Source organism: Dendrobates tinctorius, unplaced genomic scaffold, assembly GCF_039654945.1.
Source record: "Dendrobates tinctorius isolate UK_male_01 unplaced genomic scaffold, ASM3965494v1 ptg000155l, whole genome shotgun sequence".
Lineage (NCBI taxonomy): Eukaryota > Metazoa > Chordata > Amphibia > Anura > Dendrobatidae > Dendrobates > Dendrobates tinctorius.
The window spans coordinates 11,068,508-11,094,104 of NW_027361822.1; the positions used below are offsets into that span (position 1 = coordinate 11,068,508).

General features: G+C 43.3%; 2 protein-coding genes across 8 annotated transcripts in view; both read right to left on the reverse strand.

Annotated features, from left to right (window-relative positions):
• LOC141051046 (uncharacterized) overlaps positions 1 to 25,597 on the reverse strand; it is a 108,642-nt gene that overhangs the window by 13,779 nt on the left and 69,266 nt on the right. Inside the window, exon 1 of one of the 7 annotated variants that reach the window (XM_073547862.1) lies at positions 20,244 to 20,308. The exons of 4 other annotated variants lie outside the window; for them this stretch is intronic. The gene's annotated coding sequence lies outside the window, so the exon portion shown is untranslated. 2 more of the 7 variants (XM_073547861.1, XM_073547863.1) reach the window with 2 other exon arrangements.
• LOC141051122 (uncharacterized) overlaps positions 19,378 to 25,597 on the reverse strand; it is a 175,294-nt gene continuing 169,074 nt past the window's right edge. Inside the window, exon 13 of the mRNA XM_073548009.1 lies at positions 19,378 to 20,062. Coding sequence (XP_073404110.1) covers positions 19,465 to 20,062 — 598 coding nt within the window. The 3' untranslated portion in view covers positions 19,378 to 19,464. The remainder of the gene's footprint in view (positions 20,063 to 25,597) is intronic.

Here is a 25,597-nt window from a genome sequence, read left to right on the forward strand (position 1 = left end):
ACAGTGTACACAGAAAGCTGCCAATTAGTGGTGTGGGCAAGGATATACAGTGAAAAAAAAAGTATTTAGTCAGCCACCAATTGTGCAAGTTCTCCCACTTAACCCCCGGAGCCTTTTTCGGTTTTGCGTATCCGTTTTTCGCTCCCCTTCTTCCCAGAGCAGTAACTTTTTTATTTTTCCATCAATATGGACATGTGAGGGCTGTTTTTGTGTGGGACGAGTTGTACTTTTGAAAGACACCATTGGTTTTACCATATCGTGTACTAGAAAACGGGAAAAAAATTCCAAATGCGGTGAAATTGCAAAAAAGTGCAATCCCACACTTGTTTTTTGTTTGGCTTTTTTGCTACATTCACTAAATGCTAAAACTGACCTGCCATTATGATTCTTCAGGTCATTACGAGTTCATAGACACCAAACATGTCTAGGTTCTTCTTTAACTAAGTGGTGAAATAAATCCAAACTTTGCTATAAAAAAAAAAATTGCGCTATTTTATGATACCCGTAGCGTTTCCATTTTTTACAATCTTGGATTGGGTGAGGGTTTATTTTTGCGCGCCGAGCTGATATTTTTAATGACACCATTTTGGTGCAGATACCCTCTTATGATCACCCGTTATTGCATTTAATGCAATGTCGCGGCGACAAAAAAACAATTCTAGTGTTTTGATTTTTTTATCGCTACGCCGTTTAGCGATCAGGTTATTCCTTTTTTTATTGATACATCGGGCGGTTCTGAACACGGAAATACCAAATGTGTGTATGTTTGATTTTATTTTTGTTTCATTTTGATTGGGGCGAAAGGGGGGTGATTTGAACTTTTTTTTTTTTTAAAACATTTTTTTCCCTTTTTGCATGCTTCAATAGTCTCCATGGGAGACTAGCAGCTGCCATAACCCGTTCAGCACTACTACATACAGGCGATGATAGTTCGCCTCTATGTAGCAGATTTACTCACCTCCTATAAGTGCCGACCACTGGGTGGCGCTCACAGCAAGCCAACACTGACAACCATAGATGTCTCCAGGAGACCTCCGGTTGTCATGCCGACACACCGGAGATCCGCGATCACGTGACGGGGGTCACTGGTGTGTGTATTTCCAGTGCGATGGCCGGAAACACCATTTAAAACACCATCAGCGTTTGACAGCAGCATTTAACTAGTTAATAGCCGTGAGTGGATCGCGATTCCATCCGCAGCTACTGCGGGTACATATCAGCTGTTCAAAACAGCTGACATGTCCCGGGAAAGATGTGGGCTTACCGCCGGAGCATACATCAAAGGAAGGGAGTCCGACATCGGCGTAAATGTACACCTAATGTCGGAAAGGGGGTTAAAGAGATGAGAGACGCCTGTAATTGACATCATAGATAGACCACAACTATGAGAGACAAAATGAGAAAACAAATCCAGAAAATCACCTTGTCTGATTTGGCAAGATTTATTTTTCAAATTATGTTTGAAAATAATTATTTGGTCATTAACAAATATTTTGTTATTATATCCTTTGTTGGCAATGACAGCGGTCAAGCATTTTCTGTAAGTCTTCACAAGGTTGGCACACACTTCTCGTGGTACGTTGACCAATTCCTCCATGCAGATCTCCTCTAGAGCAGTGATGTTTTGAGTTTGTCGCTGGGCAACACGGACTTTCAAAAAACCTCCAAAAGTTTTCTATGGGGTTGAGATCTGGAGACTGGCTAGGCCACTCCAGGACCATCATATGCTTCTTACGAAGCCACTCAAAATCTCATGATACATGGCCCCATTCATTTTTTCATGTGCACGGATCAGTCGTCCTGGTCCCTTTGCAGAGAAACAACCCCAAAGCATGAGGCTGCCACCCACATGCTTCACAGTAGGTATGGTGTTCTTTGGATGCAAATCAGCATTCAGTCTCCTCCAAACACGACAAGTTTTGTTTCTACTAAACAGTTCTACTTTGGTTTCATCAGACCATATGACATTCTCCCAATACTCCTCTGGATAATCCAAATGCTCTCTAGCAATCTTCTAACTGTCCGGGACATGTACTCGCTTAAGCAGGGGGACACGTCTGGCACTGCAGGATCTGAGTCCCTGGTGGTGTAGCGTTACTGATGGTAGCCTTTATTATGGTGCTCCCAGCTCTATGCAGGTCATTCACTAGGTCCCCCCATGTGGTACTGGGATTTTTGCTCACCGTTCTTGTGATCACTTTGACCCCATGGGGTGAGATCTTGCGTGGAGCCACAGATTGAGGGAGATTATCAGTGGTCTTGTATGGCTTCCCTTTTCTTATTATTGCTCCCACGGTTGATTTTATCACACCAAGCTGCTTGCCTATTGCAGATTCAGTCTTCCCAGCTTAGTGCAGGCGTAACAATTTTGTTTCTAGTGTCCTTCGACAGCTCTTTGGTCTTCACAATAGTGGAGTTGGAGTGTGATTGTTTGAACTTGTTATCAGTATAAAAGACACCTGTCCACAACCTCAAACAGGTGCCATTACTACAGGTAATGAGTGGAGGACAGAGGAGCCTCTTAAAGAAGAAGTTGCAGGTCTGTGAGAGACAGAAATCTTGCATCTTTTTAGGTGACCAAATACTTATTTTCCACCATAATTTGCAAAATGTATCTTGCCAAATCAGACAAGGTGATTTTCTGGATTTGTTTTCTCATTTTGACTCTCATAGTTGTGGTCTACCTATGATGTCAATTACAGGCCTCTCTCAACTTTTTAAGAGGGAGACCTTGCACAGTTGGTGGCTGACTAAATACTTTTTTCCCCACTGTACACATTTCAGTGTTCAGAGAATTGTTAGATCTGCAGTAGATAAAAAACAGTGATTTTATAAAAAAAAATATAACACGCAGCCCTGTAAGTGATGCACCGCTATATTCAGAATCTCTGCTCCTGTATCGTGCATGTCTCAGATGGCAGCAGAATCCCTTTAAGGTATGTAAACACATCCATTAAACCCTGTTATACTCTATAGGGCCTGTCTGGTGCCACGAGTTTCTAGTATGCAAAGGGTTCTGGACCTGGCTATTTTTGTATGTCTGTCCTTATAACAGAACAAAAATATCAAAATAATACAAATAGAACCCAAAGCGTATCTAACTTTGGGCTGTATACAATCATAGCCGAAAGTGTTGACACTCTTGAAAGTGTTCCAGAAAATGAAGTATTTCTCCAAGAAAATTATTGCAATTATACGTTTATTTCCTTTGAGTGTATTATAACACAAGAAAAAGCATAAAAAAAGGAAAATTGGACATCATTTCACACAGAACCCCAAAAAAAGGCCACACAAAATTGTTGGTACACGCAACTTAATATTTGGTTGGACACCCTTTGGAATAAATATTTGCATTCAATTGCTTCCTATAACCAGCAAAAAGCTTCTTACACCTCTCAAAAATCTCTACACAGGTGTTCGATGGAGTTTAGATCCAGACTCATTGCTGGCTACTTCAGAACTCTCCAGCGCTTTGTTTCCACTCATTTCTGGGTGCTTCTTTAAGTATGTTTGGGGTCATTGTCATGCTGGAAGACCCATGACCTAGGACGCAAACTCAGCTTTTTGACACTGGGCACTACTTAGCAATCCAAAATCCTTTGGCAATCTTCAGATTTCATGATGCCTTGCACAAAGTAAAGGCACCCAGTGCCCGAAGTAGTAAAACAACCCCAAAATATTTTTGAGCCGGAGGGAGGTTGCCACTGGGTCGAAAAGTCAGAAGGATTAAGAAGGCATCTGCAATGCCAAATGCAGAGACCTTCTGCAGCCAGATGAAGAGCGACTGTCTGTAGCATTTAACATCTATAGCATCTGACACACCCTTTACATATGCTTTACCAAAAAGCTCTCGCTTGGTCTCTGTTATCGCAGCCTCGGCACCTCTGCATGTGTCCCCTTCACTTACCCTCCCACACTCCTGCAATGTCTGATTCCTCCCAGGACCTGCGTACAGCACGCAGGTCTCCTGGAAAAATGCTTAAGGCATGCACGCTCCCCGTTTCTTAAATGGGCTGTATGCCCTTTTGAAAATGTTTCCAGACAATGGCTTGGAGACATTAGTTACTTAAGACACCCTCCCCATATGGGAAATGCCGTAGCAACAGAATCAGAACATACTTCTGCTATCCAGGGTCCTATACATGTGCATACCGAATCTGACACTACCCACTCTGTCTGCACTTCATTCTGTCCATCCTTCTGCTACCCAGTCCTGAGCCTGATCATTCTTGTCTAGACCTATCCCACTGCTTCCACCTGTCAAGTTTGAGCCTGTACCCGTGTTGTGTGCCAGATCCGTCCTGTGTTCCTGCACTTATCTTGCCATTCCTTATCCAGCATCTGTCTACCAGCTGAACCCCCTCCTATCCAGTTCCTGACCGGTCCTGCTTCCCTACCGCTTGGGGGTCAGCTGCCCCGACTACAGAGTCTGTCCTGGAGTAGTACCTGACATTTGGGTTCAAATTTAACCACACCATCAGGGGGTTTAGTGAAGAACTAGGTGGTCACTTAGTCATGCCCCTCCAGGCTCTCCCTGGACCTTGACACAGTGGTTCCACAACCATGTGCATAACAGCCTCATCTGTCCCTAAGATGCTTTCCCAGAAGGATTTTTGCCTATGTACAGTTTGGCAAACTGCAGTCTAGCTTTGGTATGTCTTTGTGTCAGCAGTGGGGCCCACTGAGGCCTATTGCCACAGCGTTTCATTTCATTCAAATGTCGACAGATAGTTTGTGCTGACACTGATGTAACTGGAGCCTGCACGACAGCTTGAATTTCTTTGGAACTTTATTAGGGTTGCTTATCCACTACTCAGGACTATTCTGCATTGCAACCTTTCATAAAGTTTTCTCTACTGTCCATGTCCAGGGAGATTAACTACAAAACCAGGGGAAGAGTCTTGAGGAGATCATTTGCATATTCCCAGTGCCTTCTGGGATAAGTGAAGAGTCTCCGCGAGCTCAACGATCACTGGGTTTTGGCCGTTGCAGCTGAAAAGAGGAAATCGGAAAACTTTGGCTCATCTTTCATTGTTTTTAAGAAATCTCAATATGGAAGAGGCCAGGAGCCATTTGGTGAGCTGCATTTCATGCTACATGTTCACAGACTTACCAGTGGAAAAGCCAAACTTCACATGCCACAAATGCAAGCTTGTGTCCCTGTTGGAGGAAAAGTTGTAAAATCTTGAAGAGAGGTTAGCTACGTTGAAGATCATTAAGGAAGGTGAAGAGTTCTTGGACAGAGCAGAATTATCTCTTCACGTTACAGAAAGAGAAGAAATTCGTAGTGCACCTGAAGAAACAGAGGAATGGAGACATGTGACCCAGAGAAGCAGGAGGATCAGGAGGCAGTCAGCACCCATACTGCTCAGGAACCAGTACCAGGCTCTCACGCAGGAAAACGATGAAGAAATACATCAGGATAAGACTTTGCCAACAAACAGCAACCTTGTACGCCTTCAGAGTCCTCCTGGATGGAGAAAGAAAAATGTTGTGAAGAAGAAACGGAGAGTGGTGGTCATGGGGGATTCCCTGTTGAGAGGAACAGAGGCCGCTATCTGCAGACCGGATATAACTTCAAGAGAAATGTGCTGTCTTCCAGGTGCAAAAATTAAAGATGTGTCTGACAGGATATCAGGACTCTTCAGACCTACAGATGACTACCCATTCCTGCTAATACATGTGGGGACAAATGACACCGCAAGAAACGACCTGGAAACCATCTGCAGAGACTTTGAAGACTTAGGCAAGAAAGTGAAAGAACTGGGAGCGCAGGTGGTCTTCTCTTCCATCCTCCCAGTGGATGGCCATGGAACAAGGAGGTGGAATAAGATTCTGCAGGTGAACAACTGGCTACGTCGATGGTGCCGTCAGCAATGATTTGGATTTCTGGATCACGGAGTGAATTACCTATACGACGGACTACTTGCTAGAGATGGGGTGCACCTTACGAAGACTGGAAAGCATGTATTTGGAAGTCGCCTTGCTACACTTGTAAGGAGAGCTTTAAACTAGAACAACATGGGAAGGGAAGCAAAAGACCAGAAAAAGCCATACACCTGTCAAATGCTATTGAGAACTCTGCTATTAGAAGTGGAAAGGAAGAACAAAGACAAAAGAATCTAAATAATAAAAATATTGGAGAAAGAGAAAACAATCACAAACTAAAATGTTTCTATACTAATGCACAAAGCATGGGCAACAAACAAGGAGAATTGTAACTACTAACACAGGAAAAGAAATATGATGTCATTGGGATCACTGAGACTTGGTGGGACGATACACATGATTGGAATACAAGACTAGAAGGATACAACTTATTTGCAAGAAACAGACTTGATAAACGAGGAGTAGGTGTCGCATTGTATGTTAGAAACGCGTATATCTGCACAGAGATTGAAGCTTCAGAGACTGGGAGTTCTGTGGAAACTGTTTGGATAAGAATACAAGGACAGAACAATGGAAAGGACACCATTGTAGGCATTTACTACAGGCCGCCTGTGCAAGCTGAAGATATGGATGAACACTTTATGCATCAAATGGCCTAAGTTCTCCAAAAAATATGACATAGTTGTCATGGGAGATTTCAACTATCCAGACATTTGTTGGGAATCTCTCTCAGGCAAAACTAACAGGTCAAGGAAATTCTTATCCTCTCTTGCTGACAACTTTATCTTCCAAAAGGTAGGGGAGAAAACAAGAGGAACTGCTACCTTGGATCTAATCCTTATAAAACAGGGAGGAAATGGTTGAGGAGGTAAAAGTGGCTGGGACCCTAGGAGGTAGCGACCATGCTATTTTAGAATTTTGCATAACTAGAGGTGGAAGACCTGTGAAGACTCAGACATCAAGGTTAGATTTCAGAAAGGCAGATTTTAAGGGATTCAGAAAGAGAATTGGAGGGATCCAATGGCTGGATATCCTTAAAGACAAAAATGTCCAGGAAGGATGGGAAATCTTGAAAAATGAAATTCTCAAAGCACAGTTGTTAACAATTCCGAAAAGAGGGAAGAATAGGAAGCATTTACGGAAACCAGGATGAATGAACACAGAACTTAAGTACATGCTAAAAAGGAAGAAAAAAATGTTTATAAAATGGAAAGAGGAAGGCATATCTAAAGAAGAATATAATGCTGTCTGCAGAACCTGCAGGGCACAGATCAGATTATCTAAAGCTGAAAATGAATTGAGGCTTGCAAGAGATGTCAAAAGCAATAGTAAAGGATTTTGGGGATATGTCAAAAGTAAAAGAAAAGTCAAAGATGCTATAGGATTTTTACAGAATGAAAATGATGAAATGGTAAGACAGGATGCTGAGAAGGCTGAACTTTTAAATTCCTATTTTGCATCTGTTTTCTCTGACAAAGGAAACGTAACATCAACTGTTCTTCACTGTCCTATTAAGGGAATAGAAGAATCCAGGATATCTATAAACAGAAAGATAGTGAGGAAACACTTAGCTAACCTAAATGAATTCAAGTCTCCAGGTCCAGATGAATTACACCCCAGAGTAATGAAGGAGATAGCAGAAGAAATTTTTGAACCCCTCTCCATAATCTTTGAAAATTCTTGGAGAACAGGAGAAGTGCCAGAAGACTGGAGAAGAGCAAATGTTGTTCCTATCTTCAAAAAGGGGAAGAAGGTGGACCCAGGCAATTATAGGCCGGTGAGTCTGACTTCTATACCAGGAAAGATCTTTGAACTAATTATTAAACAACATGTATGTCATTACTTGGATAAGAATGAGGTGATTAAACAGAGTCAGCATGGGTTTGTAACTAATAAGTCATGTCAGACTAACTTAATTTCCTTCTATGATGGAATCACTGATTGGGTGGATCAAGGAAATGCTGTAGATATAGTATATAATAATAATAATAATCTTTATTTATATAGCGCCAACATATTCCGCAGCGCTTTACAGTTGAACAGTTTCAAACACAACAGTCATAAGTAACAACGTTAACAATACAATAATTAAAGCGAAATAAGACGACCCTGCTCGTGGAGCTTACAATCTACAATGAGGTGGGGGAGATACAAAGCACAGGTTTGTATTTACAATGATGTATTTACAATGACGGTCCAGCCATCTTCAGGGGGTGGGGTTAGATGGAGATAGTGAATGGGCTACACACACACAAACATGACTTTGATTACTGAATGTGATAGGCCGCTCTGAACAAATGTGTTTTGAGCGAGCGCCTAAAACTATGCAAATTGTGGATGGTCCTAATATTTTGGGGTAGAGCATTCCAGAGGATTGGCGCAGCACGGGAGAAGTCTTGGAGTCGGGAGTGGGAGGTACGGATTAGGGCAGAGGTTAGTCGAAAGTCATTTGCAGAGCGCAGCGGTCGGTTAGGCCGATAGACAGAAATGAGGGAGGAGATGTAAGGGGGTGCCGCACTGTGGAGAGCTTTGTGGGTGAGAACAAGTACTTTGAATTGTACCCTGTAATGAATTGGCAGCCAGTGTAACGACTGGCGAAGAGCGGACGCGTCTGAGAAACGATTAGCCAGATGGACAACCCTGGCTGCTGCATTAAGGATAGACTGGAGAGGGGAGAGTCGAGTGAGAGGGAGGCCAATTAATAGAGCATTACAGTAGTCTAGGCGGGAGTGGATCAGGGCGACAGTGAGAGTTTTTGTTGTTTCCATGGTGAGAAAAGGGCGGATTCTAGAGATGTTCTTTAGGTGTAAGCGGCATGAGCGGGCAAGAGATTGTATATGGGAGGTGAAGGAGAGATCGGAGTCGAACATAACACCCAGACAGCGCACCTGCTGTCGGGGTGTTATTATGGTGCCACCCACAGAGAGGGAAATGTCAGATTTAGGGAGGTTAGTAGATGGTGGGAGCAGAATAAGTTCAGTTTTGGAGAGGTTGAGTTTCAGATAGAGAGCAGACATGATGTTGGAGACTGCAGACAGACAGTCAGTGGCGTTCTGTAGTACAGCGGAGGTAAGGTCAGGGGATGATGTGTACAGTTGTGTGTCATCAGCATAAAGATGGTACTGAAAGCCAAATCTGCTGATGGTCTGTCCAATTGGGGCTGTATAGAGAGAGAAGAGAAGGGGGCCAAGGACTGAGCCCTGAGGTACCCCAACAGTGAGAGGAAGAGGAGATGAAGTGGAGCCAGAAAACAGAACACTGAAGGAGCGGTCGGAAAGATAGGAGGAGAACCAGGAAAGAGCAGTGTCCTTAATGCCTAGTGACTGGAGCCTAGAGAGTAGGAGAGGATGGTCAACAGTGTCGAAAGCTGCAGAAAGGTCGAGAAGAATGAGCAGAGAATGGTCACCATTACGTTTTGCTGTCAGAAGGTCATTGGTCACTTTGATGAGTGCAGTTTCTGTCGAATGTAGGGGGCGGAAACCGGACTGTGAAGGGTCTAGGAGGGAGTGAGTGGAGAGGTAACGGGTAAGGCGTGAGTATATCAGGCGCTCCAAGAGTTTAGAGATGAAGGGGAGATTGGAGACTGGTCTGTAGTTGTTTGTGCAGGATGGGTCAAGGGTGGGTTTCTTTAGTAATGGAGTAATGATAGAGTGTTTGAAGGAGGAGGGGAAAATGCCAGAGGAGAGGGAGAGATTAAAGATTGTAGTTAGGTGAGTTGTGACGACTGGGGAGAGAGACTGGAGGAGATGTGAGGGAATGGGGTCGGTTGTGCATGTAGTTGGACGAGAAGAGGAGAGGAGCCTGGAGACTTCTTCTTCTGTGATGGGAGCAAATGTGGAGAGTGAGCCAGGGGAAATGCAGGGAGGGATGGGAGTCACTGAACTTGGTGATTGGGAGCGGATTTCCTGACGGATATTGTCTATTTTCTCTATAAAGTGGGAGGCCAGGTCATCAGCGCAAATGTCTGTGATAGGGGCTTGTGCTTTTGGCCTGAGGAGGGAGTGAAAGGTGTCAAAAAGTTTCTTGGGGTTGTTGGATAGTGAGGAGATCAGGGTGGTGAAGTAGGTCTGTTTGGCGAGGTGAAGGGCAGAGTTATATGTCCTTAACATAAATTTGAAGTGTATGAAGTCTTCTGGTGTGTGTGTTTTCCTCCATAAGCGTTCAGCACACCTAGAGCATCGCTGGAGAAATCGGGTTTGCGATGTGAGCCAGGGCTGTTTCACTCTGTGTTTGGAGGTATCTTGACTTCAGCAGTTTGGAGTATATCTTGACTTCAGCAAAGCATTTGACAAAGTCTCTCATACAATCCTTATTGAAAAAATGACTAAGTATGGAATGGACAAGGCAACTGTTAGGTGGATTCATAACTGGCTTAGTGATCGGACGCAAAGAGTGGTCGTAAATGGCTGCACATCCAGTTGGAAGAATGTCTGAAGTGGGGTACCACAGGGCTCTGTCCTGGGCCCTGTATTGTTCAACATCTTTATCAACGATTTAGATGAAGGAATTGAGGGTAAACTGATTAAATTTGCTGATGACACAAAGCTAGGAGGGATAGCTAATACTAGAGAAGAGAGAGAGAGGATTCAAAAAGATATAAATAAACTGGAGAAGTGGACAGCAACTAACAGAATGGTTTTTAACAGGGAGAAATGCAAAGTACTACATCTGGGCAATAAAAATGAGAAAAGCATATACAGAATGGGAGGAATAGGGCTAAGTGACAGCACATGTGAAAAAGACTTGGGTATACTAATAGATCACAGACTGAATATGAGTCAACAGTGTGATGCAGCAGCAAAAAAGGCAAATGCAATTCTAGGATGTATTAACAGAAGCATACAGTCTAGATCACGTGAAGTCATTATTTCCCTCTACTCCTCTTTGGTCAGACCTCATCTGGAATATTGTGTCCAGTTTTGGGCACCACATTTTAAAAAAGACATCAACAAACTGGAGCAAGTTCAGAAAAGAGCGACCAGAATGGTGGCCGGTCTGCAAACCATGTCTTATGAGGAAAGGTTGCAGGATTTGGGAATGTTTAGTTTGCAAAAGAGAAGACTGAAAGGAGACTTAATAGCTGTCTATAAATATCTAAAGGGCTGAGTGATCAATGAGTGGAACAGGCTGCCACGAGAAGTGGTGAGTTCTCCTTCAATGGAAGTCTTCAAACAGAGGCTGGACAGACATCTGATTGGGATGATTTAGCGAATCCTGCTTTGAGCAGGGGGTTGATCCTTCAATGGAAGTCTTCAAACAGAGGCTGGACAGACATCTGACTGGGATGATTTAGCGAATCCTGCTTTGAGCAGGGGGTTGGACCAGATGGCCCAGGAGGTCCCTTCCAACTCTACGATTCTATGATTCTATGTGTCATGGGTTGTAAACCACTTGATTATGTTGCGCACCATAGACAAAGGAGCATCAAGATCTCTAGAGATGGGCTTTCAATCTTGAGATTTTTGATATTGTTTAACAATTTTGGTTCAAAAGTCTTCAGAAAGGTCTCTACTCCTCTTTCTGTTCTCCATGCTTAGTGTGGCACACACAGACACACAATGCAAATATTGAGTCAACTTCTCCCTATATAAATGGTTTCTGGTGGGATTTTCATATTGCCCATACCTGTTGCTTGTCACCATTGAGTTTGAATGAGCATCTCAAGCTTGAACAAAGTTGTTTACCCATTTCTTCAGAACAGCTTGAAGACTTACACACTTTTATAATCTAATTGTCAAGGTTTGGACAGGATTAATGCCCTGCCCTCTCAGGGTTAGTTGTTGTTGGCCTCCTTTAGGATCTGGGAGGGATATTTATACCCACGCTGGACTAAGGTTCTCTGTCAGTTATACTCCTGGCCTCGGCTGAGTTAAGTTGACCCTGGTGTTTTGTGTGTTTGTGCCTTGCTCCTGCACTGCGTGTATGTTCCCTCATTCTGATCTGGTCTGTTCCTCACTTTGCTATTGCCTGTTGATTCTGTACCTCGTTGTTCAGCTCTTTTGGTAATTGACTTCAACTTGTCTCCTGACTACGTTTTTGTCTTACTCCTTTTGTCCTGTGCTGTCCTCCTGTTACTGACCTTGGCTAGTCTGACCCCGCTCCTGGCGTTGCCGGTTCTTACTTTCCGCCTTGTGCTCCCCAGTTCGCATGAGTACTAATTCTAGCCTTTAGGACCTTTCTGCTCTGGTCACGTGACCTGCCAGGTCCTTGTCTGTGTCTCTGCACACAGTCGTTTCTGCCTGGTACTTTCTCCGTCCCTCCCCCTCTGAAGAGTGTTTTCGGTAAACAGTCTTCTTCGGTAGTGTCCTCTCTCTCTCTAGCATGTATGCACCACACACACTGTCTGTCTCCTGACACTAATGTACGCCGCACAACTTACACATACAACCACATTATAAATTCATGCATGAGTAAAACCAAAAATATTACTACTATAACTATGCCTCTATATAACTCCTTCAAGTTTAAAAATTGCAAAATCTTCTACATCTTCGCCAAATTTACAATATTTTCACAAATAAACGCATGTAATACATTTTACCACTATCATGAACAACATGTCACGAAAAACAATCTCAGAATCATTGGAATCCGTTGAAGCGTTTCAGAGTTATTACCTCATAAAGTGAAAGTGGTAAGAATTTAAAAAATTGGCCTGGTCAGGAAGGTGAAAAACAGGCTTCGGGGTGAAGAGGTCAAAAATCAAAATACGGAAGTCATACAGATGACATCCATGCGGTATTCATTTTGTTTTTCTCAGAACCATTGATTTCCATTGGAAAATAATGCTTGAAAGTGGCCTTACCAGAAAAAGGTAATTGTTACGAATCTGCAACTCCGGACTAGGGTAGATGGGGGAGAAACTGACCCTGCACTAGGACTAGGCTGAATCCCTACGATGGAGTGGGCGACCTATTCCTTGTGAATAGATCAAAGACGTTTCCTAGACTAAGCTCAAACATAGACCTATAGGTATGGGGAAGGGAATCCCTGAACAGTCTAGGGACTGGGAACAAAAACAGGTAACCTCCTAGTAGGAAATCCCGGAGCTCAATGCACTCTGGTCATTACTGTGTGTGGATGAGAAACCTGATCCTGAATTGATCGTGATGGTCACTAAGATCAATGCAAGCTTCATTTAAGGGTACGTGCCTACGATCAAGAATTGAAGCGCTTTGGACACAGTGCATTTGCACAATGGATGTGATTTATAAAAATCCCATTCCCACTGTGATTCTATTTACCACTGCGGAATGTCAATTTCTGTAGAGAAGACGCTAGTCTCCACTCCAGATTTTGACCAATTGAATGTCATTACATGTGGTAAATCCGTAAGTACTGATAGACAAGTGCGGCAATTAGAACGAAGGGAAAATACGCTGCTATTCCTGAGTGTGGGGACCTAGCCTTAGGCTGTGTGCACACGTTGCAGATTTTAATGCGTTTCCGCAGCGTTTTTGGACTCGCGGAATTGCATCAAATCCACAATGTAGTACAGTACCAATGATAGTCAGTGGGAATTTGAGAATTGGTGTGCACATGCTGAGGAAAAACCTGCGCGGATTCACAGCCTTTTTTTCCCGCAACATGTCAATTCTTTGTGAAGATCCACAGCGTTTCTGCACCCACTGACTATACATTGAGTGAGGCAAATCCGCACTTCAAAAAAATGCATGACAATAAGCAACAAATCGGCAAGAAATCCGCATCAAATCCACAAGCATTTTGGCCTGTGTTTTCTGCCAAGTGATGCAGATTCTGTGCGGAAAATTCGGCAGGCCAATCTGCAACGTGTGCACATACCCTTATAGTGCTACCTCCCGTGATTACAGACCTCTGAATAAGCACTGCTTTCATACCTTTTTTATCCCCTATTGCCAGAAGTATCTTTACTTTGAACTACAGAGTAAGGGTATGTGCACACCACCTTGTTTAGATACCAGCGTACGAACAGAGTTTTGCCATTAGAAGACACTTCAAGAAAGTGCTGGTGATGTTTTTCCTGAAGCATCTTCTTTGGGAGCTTTTGTTAATTTTTGCCTTGGCTTTGCCGCCTACAATTATTTTTTTTTGACAGATAGCACTCGTGCCCATGTTATTCTATTAAACTGTTCACAGGACCCGTTTTTTGCAGATTTACTAATCTGAGGAAAAAAAATTGGTGACATGTCCGATTTTGATCCGAGTGTTGAATCAAAATTGGCAATGCAAGTCTATGGGTCTATGGAATCATCGGACTGCATTCGGATGAAAATCAAAACATCTGCCCACCATAAGGACCCACTGTAAAACAAAAAACCCATTTTGTATAAATATACTATACACTTAAACTGTATACAGAGGTATACCTACCAGACAAAGCTATCCTTTTGGCTATCCTATGGTGAGTTGTCGCCTGTGGGCATATTGCAGTACGCTTCGGGAAAAACTCCTGTAAAAGCCCTTTAGTCTAAGTGCATAGATGCAGTGTGCACCTAGCCTTACTGTCCGTCTTCCTGCTCTTGGCTCCTAAGCATTAACTGGAGATGTGCTAATAGTTGGGCAACCCCGTAGGTGGCAACCGTAGAGGCTCATTCAGATATCTGGGTCTTTTTTTGCGTACAAGCGCTATCCTTGTCTTTTCATAGATGGCATTCCTAACTATAGTGATTTTTTGTGGACCACATGCTCCCCAAAAAGTCAAAAGGCATGTCTGATTTCAGATCTGAGTGTAGCATCAAAATGTAAGTTTCAGTCCATGAAAAAAAATTGGAGGCCATCTGAACACCTTGTGGTTTTCATGGACTACAAGAAAGGCATAGATAGAGAAACTTTCCTCCTTTTTATTTCCGTATGAGAAAAACTGATGAGACTCGGACGGTAAAAACTGACAATTACAGGGAGAAAAAAAACTTCAACTGATTTTGCTTGTAAGAGAAAATCACTTAAGTGTGAACAAGCATTTAACATTTGTATTATCCCATCACGAATACATATTTCCCCAATTGGTCAAACAGATTCCATCCAATTCTGGCGAAAAACCTTTTGGCATTTTTACACAAATCCTGACCAGCTCTGCCACCTATTTGAACGTGTCTGGAGCTTATCGGGGAGAGGTTGTGGCTGAGCACAAACAACCTCATCATCATTCAAGTAACACAAAAGTTGTGACAGAAGTGTCCGCCGGTCACTGACTACAGTACGTTTCCTGCGGTGGTGCACATCTCTTCATGAATGTGGCACATCTCAGACTGAGTGCACACGGCGTCTCTGCATTAGCCTACAGGTTACAGTAAGTCCGGAGCTTTTCATGACATATACTGTTACTCTACCATGAGGTCTACGCTTCTTTACAATGAGTCACTATGGTGGACGGATGCCTGGGTCCATGGTGACAGTGACCACGATCGGGCACATACCTCCTGAACATATGTGACCAACAATGACCAAAAGATGTAGTGTGTACATGGCCGTCCTCCAGTGCACTGGTGTAAAGCGCTACAGTCCTAACCCACTGGTTCCCCCCAGATATATACAGATCCCAATAATGTGTCCGTACCCTCCTCAGCGCTCAGATCCTACTCACACAGAGATCCATCTAGAAGGATAAGTAACATCCCAGGGTGGATGACATTATTCTCCACCACCTCCCTATACAATTATAAAGGTGCATTTCACACTTCACCATTAGAAGCATCTGACTGGGATCCAAGGGGTAACGTTTCTCCTTGCTGCGCGTGAAAGGGTCGATATGGACTTTTAGGATTGCTACTTCCAATAGGTGGCGCTAGAGTTCAGCTCCTCTTTACCTCTGAAGAGACAATTTTCAAGCATCCAACCAGAATTCCCAAAATAATAGTTCCTTTCCTGCTAATATCAACTAATAATATTCCAGCTTTCATTTTACCGGAGTCGTTCATGAAATGACAGCCGAGCTCTGATTGGTTGCTGAAGGAAAAAATTCTTATTTCAGAGATTATGATAAATGAGGCCCCAACTTTTCCAGATAAGATTCCATCAAGGTATAAAACCCACAATCCTCCAACAAGGTAACGAGATCTTGTTTCCTCCATATTCTGCTCCTTCAGGATCGACGCCACAGACATTTCATGGAAAATCCCTTCATTCCTAACTATTACAGCCAAAATTAGGGAAATGACATATTCTCCATTTCTCCAGATTTCTATGGAGAGAAAAACCCGACATTTCCATTTCCTGTGATCTCCACCCCAGAGAAAAAGCGCACCTCTCCAGTCCATCCTTAACTCTGCTGCCTAATTCATCTCTCTACTCGCTACTCCTCCGCTTCTCCCCTCTGCAAATCTCTTCACTGGCTCCCATTCCCTCAGTGTATCCAGTTCAAATTACTAATTCTGACCTACAAGGCCATCTATAACCTGTCTCCCCCATATGTCTCTGAACTAATCTCCTGATATCTTCCCTCACGTAATCTCCAGTCCTCCCAAGACCTCCTTCTCTCCTCCACACTTATTCGCTCCTCACCCAACCGCCTCCAAGACTTCTCCCGAACTGCCCCCATTCTCTGGAATTCTTTGCCCCAACATGTCCGACTATCAACCACATTCGGATCCTTCAGACGGAACCTGAAAACCCATCTCTTCAGGAAAGCCTACAGCCTGCAATGACCCCACTACCTCCTCACCACTACCAGTGATATCACCTCAACCAACACCGGAACTGCTGCAACCCACCAACCTACTGTCTCCTTCCACACCATCCTGTAGCATGTAAGCCCGAAAGGGCAGGGTCCGTATCAGTCTGTCATTGTTAGTTTGTTTACTGTAAGTGATATCTGTAATTTGTATGTAACCCCTTCTCATGTACAGCACCATGGAATCAATGGGGCTTTAGAAATAAATAATAATCTGTCCCCAAACCAGAGCGCCCTCCCCCGTATACATGAACCCAGCCAGCGCTCTATTACTGTCCATATACACATGGCAGGGGGAGCTATCTCCGGGAATGGAGGGGTTACTGCCCCCTGTGCAGCCCAGTAATGGAGGGGTTACTGCCCCCTGTGCAGCCCAGTAATGGGGAATCTCCAGCCCCTACCTCCACCTGCAGGGGGCGCTATCTCCGGGAATGGAGGGGTTACTGCCCCCTGTGCAGCCCAGTAATGGGGAATCTCCAGCACCTACCTCCACCTGCAGGGGGCGCTATCTCCGGGAATGGAGGGGTTACTGCCCCCTGTGCAGCCCAGTAATGGGGAATCTCCAGCACCTACCTCCACCTGCAGAGCCGCACACCACATATATGGCTGCTCTGTGCGCACAGGACCTGGGATGAGGTCACAGGAGGGGAGGAGTCAGGGGTCACATGATCAGGGGCCTCAGTGTATGCAGGACTCTGCTGTGCTGGTTGTCATGGTGCTGGATGAGGGGAAGTTTCTGTGTGAGGTCAGGAGGGGTTTACAGGGTGGATGTAGCAGAGCCGCGTGTGTACGAGGTGTACAGAGCGGAGCCGTGTGTGTACGAGGTGTACGGAGCGGAGCCGTGTGTGTACGAGGTGTACGGAGCCGAGCCGTGTGTGTACAAGGTGTACGGAGCGGAGCCGTGTGTGTACAAGGTGTACGGAGCGGAGCCGTGTGTGTACAAGGTGTACGGAGCGGAGCCGTGTGTGTACAAGGTGTACGGAGCAGAGCCGTGTGTGTGTACGGAGCAGAGCCGTGTGTGTGTACGAGGTGTACGGAGCAGAGCTGTGTGTGTACAAGGTGTACAGAGCGGAGCTGTGTGTGTACAAGGTGTACGGAGCGGAGCTGTGTGTGTACGGAGCAGAGCCGCGTGTGTACGGAGCAGAGCCGTGTGTGTGTACGGAGCAGAGCCGTGTGTGTGTACGAGGTGTACGGAGCGGAGCCGCGTGTGTACGGAGCAGAGCCGCGTGTGTACGGAGCAGAGCCGCGTGTGTACGGAGCAGAGCCGCGTGTGTACGGAGCAGAGCCGCGTGTGTACGGAGCAGAGCCGCGTGTGTACGGAGCAGAGCCGCGTGTGTGTACGGAGCAGAGCCGCGTGTGTACGGAGCAGAGCCGCGTGTGTACGGAGCAGAGCCGCGTGTGTGTACGAGGTGTACGGAGCGGAGCTGTGTGTGTACAAGGTGTACGGAGCGGAGCCGTGTGTGTACAAGGTGTACGGAGCGGAGCTGTGTGTGTACAAGGTGTACGGAGCGGAGCTGTGTGTGTACAAGGTCTTTAAAAAAATAAACAGTTTAAAAAAAGGCTTCTTCAATCAGTGAGTTCTTTGATGTGTAAGAAAACAAAAGTGGATTTAAACTAAAATGCTTCCTACGTTCAGAAGATTCTGCACCAGCAAGCTAGAAAAATACTAGAAATAAAACTAATCTACTTTATTCAAAATTAGATTTAAAAAGGACTTTGTCCATTCATAAAATATGCACATGTACAAAAAGACAAACACTTACAAGAAAAAACCGCTCAGTTAGATGCGGTAAGACCAAACTTACAAACACCTTTCCGGTATACCCTTAGTGTCGTTATCCAACTATAGACACTCCCTCAGAGTATCCGCTTAGTGTAAATTTCTTTTGAAAAAGCACACTCTCATGGTGCTGAAAAATGTCTATTACAGATCCATTGTTCTTAAATTTATGTGCCACTACTGTGTAACATACATCATCATCACTAACAATGATCCTAGACAGATTTCATAGTAACAGCCTTATTTCAATAATCACCTAAAAATAAAGAATGGCATGGTATACAGTCTGTAATTATGAAACCAGGGTGTGAACCTAAACATTCCTCTTTAGATCATGCAGTTCACCACCTTTACAGATTTTTTATGTAATCTTTACATTCATGGGTTCCTCCATGTGACGCTCCCTTCTCCCTACGCGTTTCACCAACCAGATCATCAGGCATTTTTCTCATGTAGGCATAACGCTATACTCAGTACTCGCCTGATGATCTGGTTGGTGAAACGCGTAGGGAGAAGGGAGCGTCACACGGAGGAACCCATGAATGTAAAGATTTGGGTGAGATCTTTCCATGATATACAAGATTACATAAAAAATCTGTAAAGGTGGTGAACTGCATGATCTAAAGAGGAATGTTTAGGTTCACACCCTGGTTTCATAATTACAGACTGTATACCATGCCATTCTTTATTTTTAGGTGATTATTGAAATAAGGCTGTTACTATGAAATCTGTCTAGGATCATTGTTAGTGATGATGATGTATGTTACACAGTAGTGGCACATAAATTTAAGAACAATGGATCTGTAATAGACATTTTTCAGCACCATGAGAGTGTGCTTTTTCAAAAGAAATTTACACTAAGCGGATACTCTGAGGGAGTGTCTATGTATAGTTGGATAACGACACTAAGGGTATACCGGAAAGGTGTTTGTAAGTTTGGTCTTACCGCATCTAACTGAGCGTTTTTTTCTTGTAAGTGTTTGTCTTTTTGTACATGTGCATATTTTATGAATGGACAAAGTCCTTTTTAAATCTAATTTTGAATAAAGTAGATTAGTTTTATTTCTAGTATTTTTCTAGCTTGCTGGTGCAGATATATTTTTCTAGCTAGTGGATCACTCGCTGTAACCGTACGTTCAGAAGATTAAATTGTCTTTGCCATTATGTGAATTCTCTGATGAGAGACAAAGGAAGATCTCCGTTTAAAACATTTCCCACACTCTGAACATGAAAATTGCTTCTCCGTTGTGTGAGTTTTTTGATGATTGACAAGATATGATCTCCAACTGAAAGATTTTCCACATTCTGAACATGAAAATAGCTTCTCCTCTATATGATTTCTCTTATGTTTACCGAGACTCGATGTATCGGTAAAACATTTTCCACACTCTGAACATGAAAAAGGCTTCACCCCTGTATGTCTTCTCTGATGTCGGACAAGATCTACATTCTGGTAAAAACATTTCCCACATTCTGAACATAAATATGGCTTCTCCCCTGTGTGACCTCTCTCATGTTTTCCAAGATTTGATTTGTCTGTAAAACATTTCCCACATTCCGAACATGTAAATGGCTTCTCTCCTGTGTGAATTCTCTGATGCCTAACAAGATCTGAATGCTGGTTAAAACATTTACTACATTCTGAACATGGAAATGGCCTCTCCCCTGTGTGAATTCTCTCATGTTTCGCAAGATTTGATTTAATTGTAAAACTTCTGCCACATTCTGAACATGAAAATGGTCTTTCTTCTTTGTAAACTTGATGTTCAACACTCCTTTGGAGATGATTATTTTGTTTAACAGTATGTAATGAATTAGTAGATAGGATTTGTTGAAAATGATCAGATGACAAATCTTCGCTTTGAAGGGTTGAAGGTATAGCTGGAACGAATAAATTCATTTCATACATATCTTCTATCATACCACGATCATCTGTTATAAAATCTGAAGATATCAGATGTCCTTCTGAGCTTCTAGTATAATCTTCTGCCAAGAAAAAAAATCTGGTATTACTTTTTTAAATTCTAGGACCAAAAATTATAATTTGTTAAATAACATTTTTAAAATTAGAATTTAAACTGCAAAAAAAGTAGCACATTAATATTAATACCTGACCTAAGGACCCCAACAACATTGGAAGATCCCACAAACGATGAAATTTCGGCAGGATGAATATCTAGCGTGTATGAATAGAATATATTGAATTTCCAATTATTTTGTTCTACTGAAAGAAAAGCCACCAGAGTTGTCTGGTAGAGACTTGATTCAGAACTGAAATTACATGTATGGTGAAGTTAAACAAGGTAACTGTTGGCCAAACAAAGTGTGAGCAGAAATCACTATCCAACAGTAGATCTCAGCGCAAGGACTTAGGTATGTCATTATGTTAGGCCACCATGTTTTTCAGCTCCGTTTTCTTTCCTGAAGGCAGAATTTTTATATTGTTTCATGTTTCAGTGTGCCTGTGATCACTCAGTTTTCCCAGCAGAGAAACATAAAGGAACTTTTGAGTCAAGTGCTGACCGTCTTATTCTTTCCCTACATACACTTCAGCACAGAGAAACATGGATGGGGAACTTTTGAGTCAAGTGCCCCCAACTACACTGGAGGAAAGGCTCTGCAATTTGGGCAGAACGAACTAGGAGTCTAAACATGTATGAAAAGAATATATTGGATTTCCAATTATTTTGTAATCATGGCAGAGAATTGATTAAGAACTGAAACTGTGTGTATGGTGAGGGAGGTAGCTGTTGGTCAAACAATCATTTGTCCAACAGCAATCTAAGTGTGAACACTAGACACAAAACAAATCACTAAATCATGAGGCCCACAGGCACTGTAGACCGTTTGATGATCATTGTCTGGTCCAGGGACAGCCGACGTCGGCGCTTTATTTCAGTTGTATGTGCATCCTTGGACACACATTCAATCACAATGTATTAATGCGCAAAGACCAGCTCTCTGCACAACAATACCAATGCCAGTCCCATGCCAATCAGAGGCCAGCAGACGACATCGGTGTGCTGGAACAGTGTCTAATGACATCGCAGCAATGCACCGCCGGCTGGAATTGGGATGGCTGTGAAGAGAGCTCTGCTGTCGGAAACCTGGATAAGACCACGATCATCAAGGGGTCTACAGTGCTTACGGGCCGCATGTGCAGAAAGGATGCTGAGGGAATGGATTACAGGTAAGAAGGATCTTTTTTTTCTTTTATGTGTATGTGAAGAACAGCACAATAGGGGACATTACTACTATATGGGGACCAGAATGAGACATTACTACAAAATGAGGAGCTGGGTGGGGCAAAGTATTGCAAGATGTTTGCCAGAATTACTATATGGTGCTAACTGTAAGACAATATTACTGTATGTGGCCAATTAGGAGGAACCAAACTTGTTAAAATGTAAAAATTATATATTCAAAATAAAAACATGAAAAAATATTTTGCCACTAAAAATGCTGCTTTATATATAAACTAAAGTAAACAAAAAAGTGCAAGTTTGTAATAGTCGCGTCCATAACGACCCAAGCTATAATACCATAGCCCAAACTAAGAATTCCAATTAAAAAAATTTAAATATACATGACAAAAACATTTAAAAAAAAATTATCAAAAAGGTGTGTGGAAAACAAAATGGTATCACTAAAAATGGCACTTTGTCCTGCAAACAATGTTACCCTCCAAATTCAAATTTTTCCTATATGCGGCCCATATACCCAGCCGAGTTTAAGACCCCTGGTATAAAGAATATGTCTTAAGTGGAGTTATGAGTTATACAGATCCATGGCTGTGGGTACTGGATCACTGCCTGTACCCCCTGCTGTGAATAGGTAATTGAAGCAGGTTATCTCATGAAGTCCAGATATGAAGGGTAAATACATAGTAATTAACAGGTAACTGTCAATGCTGAATAACCATTTGGGTCAGCAGATGTGTCCCTACATTCCTACACCTGCACACATGTGTTACGGTGAACCTGTTAGCTTATACATGTTGCCCACGGATTGAGTAGCATGTACCAGGCACTGGCTGTATTGTCCCAGCCAGGTATATTTGACTCTGAAACGCTGCGATGTTGGGTGCATGTATCAGCTAACAGGTTCCCCTACACAGTATAAAGTCCCCACACAGTCCACCTACACAGTAAAATGTCCCCACACAGCCCTCCTACACAGTATAATGTCCCCACACAGCCCACCTACACAGTATAATGTCCCCACACAGCCCACCTACAAAGTATAATGTCCCCACACAGCCCACCTACACAGTATAATGTCCCCACACAGCCCACCTACAAAGTATAATGTCCCCACACAGCCCACCTACACAGTAAAAATGTCCCCACACAGCCCACCTACACAGTATAATGTCCCCACACAGCCCACCTACAAAGTATAATGTCCCCACACAGCCCTCCTACACAGTATAATGTCCCCACACAGCCCACCTACACAGTATAATGTCCCCACACAGCCCACCTACACAGTATAATGTCCCCACACAGCCCACCTACACAGTATAATGTCCCCACACAGCCCACCTACACAGTATAATGTCCCCACACAGCCCACCTACAAAGTATAATGTCCCCACACAGCCCTTCTACACAGTATAATGTCCCCACACAGCCCACCTACAAAGTATAATGTCCCCACACAGTATAATGTCCCCACACAGCCCACCTACAAAGTATAATGTCCCCACACAGCCCACCTACACAGTATAATGTCCCCACACAGCCCACCTACAAAGTATAATGTCCCCACACAGCCCTCCTACACAGTATAATGTCCCCACACAGCCCACCTACACAGTATAATGTCCCCACACAGCCCACCTACACAGTATAATGTCCACACACAGAATGCATACATGGTATGATGTCCCCACAAAGCCTCTCTGTACAGTGTGATGTCTCAAAACAGCCCCCCATGCAGTCCCTCACACAGCCCTGTGGCACAGTATTACGTTCCCACAGTTTACAAAACTGTACTGCCAAAAAAAATCTGCTGCTCCTAACTGTGCTGTGTACTGAGGCACAACTGGGGAGACGTACTGGCGTCATTGCACCTATTGCGATCTCAGAAGCCAAGGCTAGATGATGGAAGTTCAGCTAATAGCCCCCTGTTCCACCATTGTTTAAACAGGTATCTGAATCCCAATATTTCAGCAGATGCTTCTCTTAGTGTTTAACCCCTTCACGCTGCAGCCAATTTAGTTTTTTTTCGCATTTTTTCTTTTTATCCTTCCCTTCTTCCAAAAGCGATCATTTTTATTTTTCCATGCATATAGCCAAATGAGGGCTTGTTTTCTGCAGGATGAATTATACTTTGGATTAGAGATGAGCGACTTTGCCTTTTTTAGGGTCGAGTCGGGTTTCATGAAAGTTGAGTCGAACGAAATCGTCCGACTATAGGGAAAAGTCGTGAAACACGAAACCCAATGCAAGTCAATGGGGAGAAAAGTCGGCAGTGAGTGGAGGACTGTAAACACACCTGGCATGAATTTTAACCCCAGAGGCGGCGAAATCTCTCTCTCCCACTCCAGCTATGCCCCGCTTCTCTCATTGGCTGAAAAAAGTCACGTGCAAACATTCGGCGAAACCCGACTGACGCTTGGGTCGGCGACCACATGGCTAGCTTCACACTGTGGTCGGGTTTCGTTTCATGAAACCTGACTGTGGCGAAAGTCGGCGACTTTTGAATCTGACCGACCTGTTTCGCTCAACTCTACTTTGGATGACACCATCCAGTTTATGAAGTAAGGCACTGGAAGGAGGGAAAAAAAATAAACGTGCGATGAAATTGCAAAAAAAAAAAAAAGTGCAATTCCACAACTGTTTTTTTTTTTTTTATTTACTATGTCCATATGCGGTAACAAATTCTTCTGTCGCCATAATATTTTCAATTTTCAAGATCTGGGGCTGTGTGAGGACTTATTTTTTGCGCCCTGGAGTTGATGTTTTGATGGATATAATTTTGGGTTAGATACGATGTGTTGTTCATCTATTCTTGCAATTCTGGCGGTTTGATTTTATTTCTTTACAACGTTTACTTATCGGATTAATATATTTTACAGTGGGTACGGAAAGTATTCAGACCTCTTTACATTTTTCACTCTTTGTTTCATTGCAGCCATTTGGTAAATTCAAAAAAGTTCATTTTTTTCTCGTTAATGTACACTCTGCACCCCATCTTGACTGAAAAAAAACAGAAAATGTAGAAATTTTTACAAATTTATTAAAAAAGAAAAACTGAAATATCACATGGTCATAAGTATTCAGACCCTTTGCTGAGTATTGAGTAGAGGGACCCTTTTGAGCTAGTACAGCCATGAGTCTTCTTGGGAATGATGCAACAAGTTTTCACACCTAGATTTGGGGATTCTGTCATTCTTCCTTGCAGATGCTCTCCAGTTCTGTCAGCTTGGTGAACGTTGGTGGACAACCATTTTCAGGTCTTTCCAGAGATGCTCAATTGGGTTTAGGTCTGGGCGCTGGCTGGGTCGGTCAAGAATGGTCACAGAGTTGTTCCGAAGCCACTCCCTTGTTATTTTAGCTGTGTGCTTAGGGTCATTGTCTTGTTGGAAGGTGAACCTTCAGCCAAGTCTGAGGTCCAGATCACTATGGAAGAGGTTTTCATCCAGGATATCTCTGTACTTTGCCGCATTCATGTTTCCTTCAATTGCAACCAGTCGTCCTGTCCCTACAGATGAAAAAAAAAAAACCCATAGCATGATGCTGCCACCACCATGTTTCACTGTTGGGAGTGTATTGGGCAGGTGATGAAAAGTGCCTGGTTTTCTCCACACATACCACTTAGAATTATCACCAAAAAAGTCTATCTTCATCTCATCAGACCAAAGAATCTTATTTCTCATAGTCTGGGAGTTTGTTTTCATTTGTTTTTTTAAGCAAATCATTTGTTTTTTTAAGCAAACTCTATGTGGTCTTTCATATGTCTAGCACTGAGGAGAGGCTTCAGTCAGGCCACTCTGCCATAAAGGCCCGACTAGTGGAGGGCTGCAATGATAGTTGACTTCGTGGAATGTTCTCCAACCTCCCTACTGCATTTGTGGAGCTCAGGCACAGTGATTTTGTGGTTTTTCTTTACCTCTCTCACCAAGGCTCTCCTCAGTTTGGCTGGATGATCATGTCTAGGAAGACTTCTGGTGGTCCCAAATTTGCAAAAATGTCTACATTTTTGTGGGGTTTTTTTAGTCAAGATGGGGTGCAGAATGTACATTAATGAGAAAAAAAAAATGACCTTTTTTG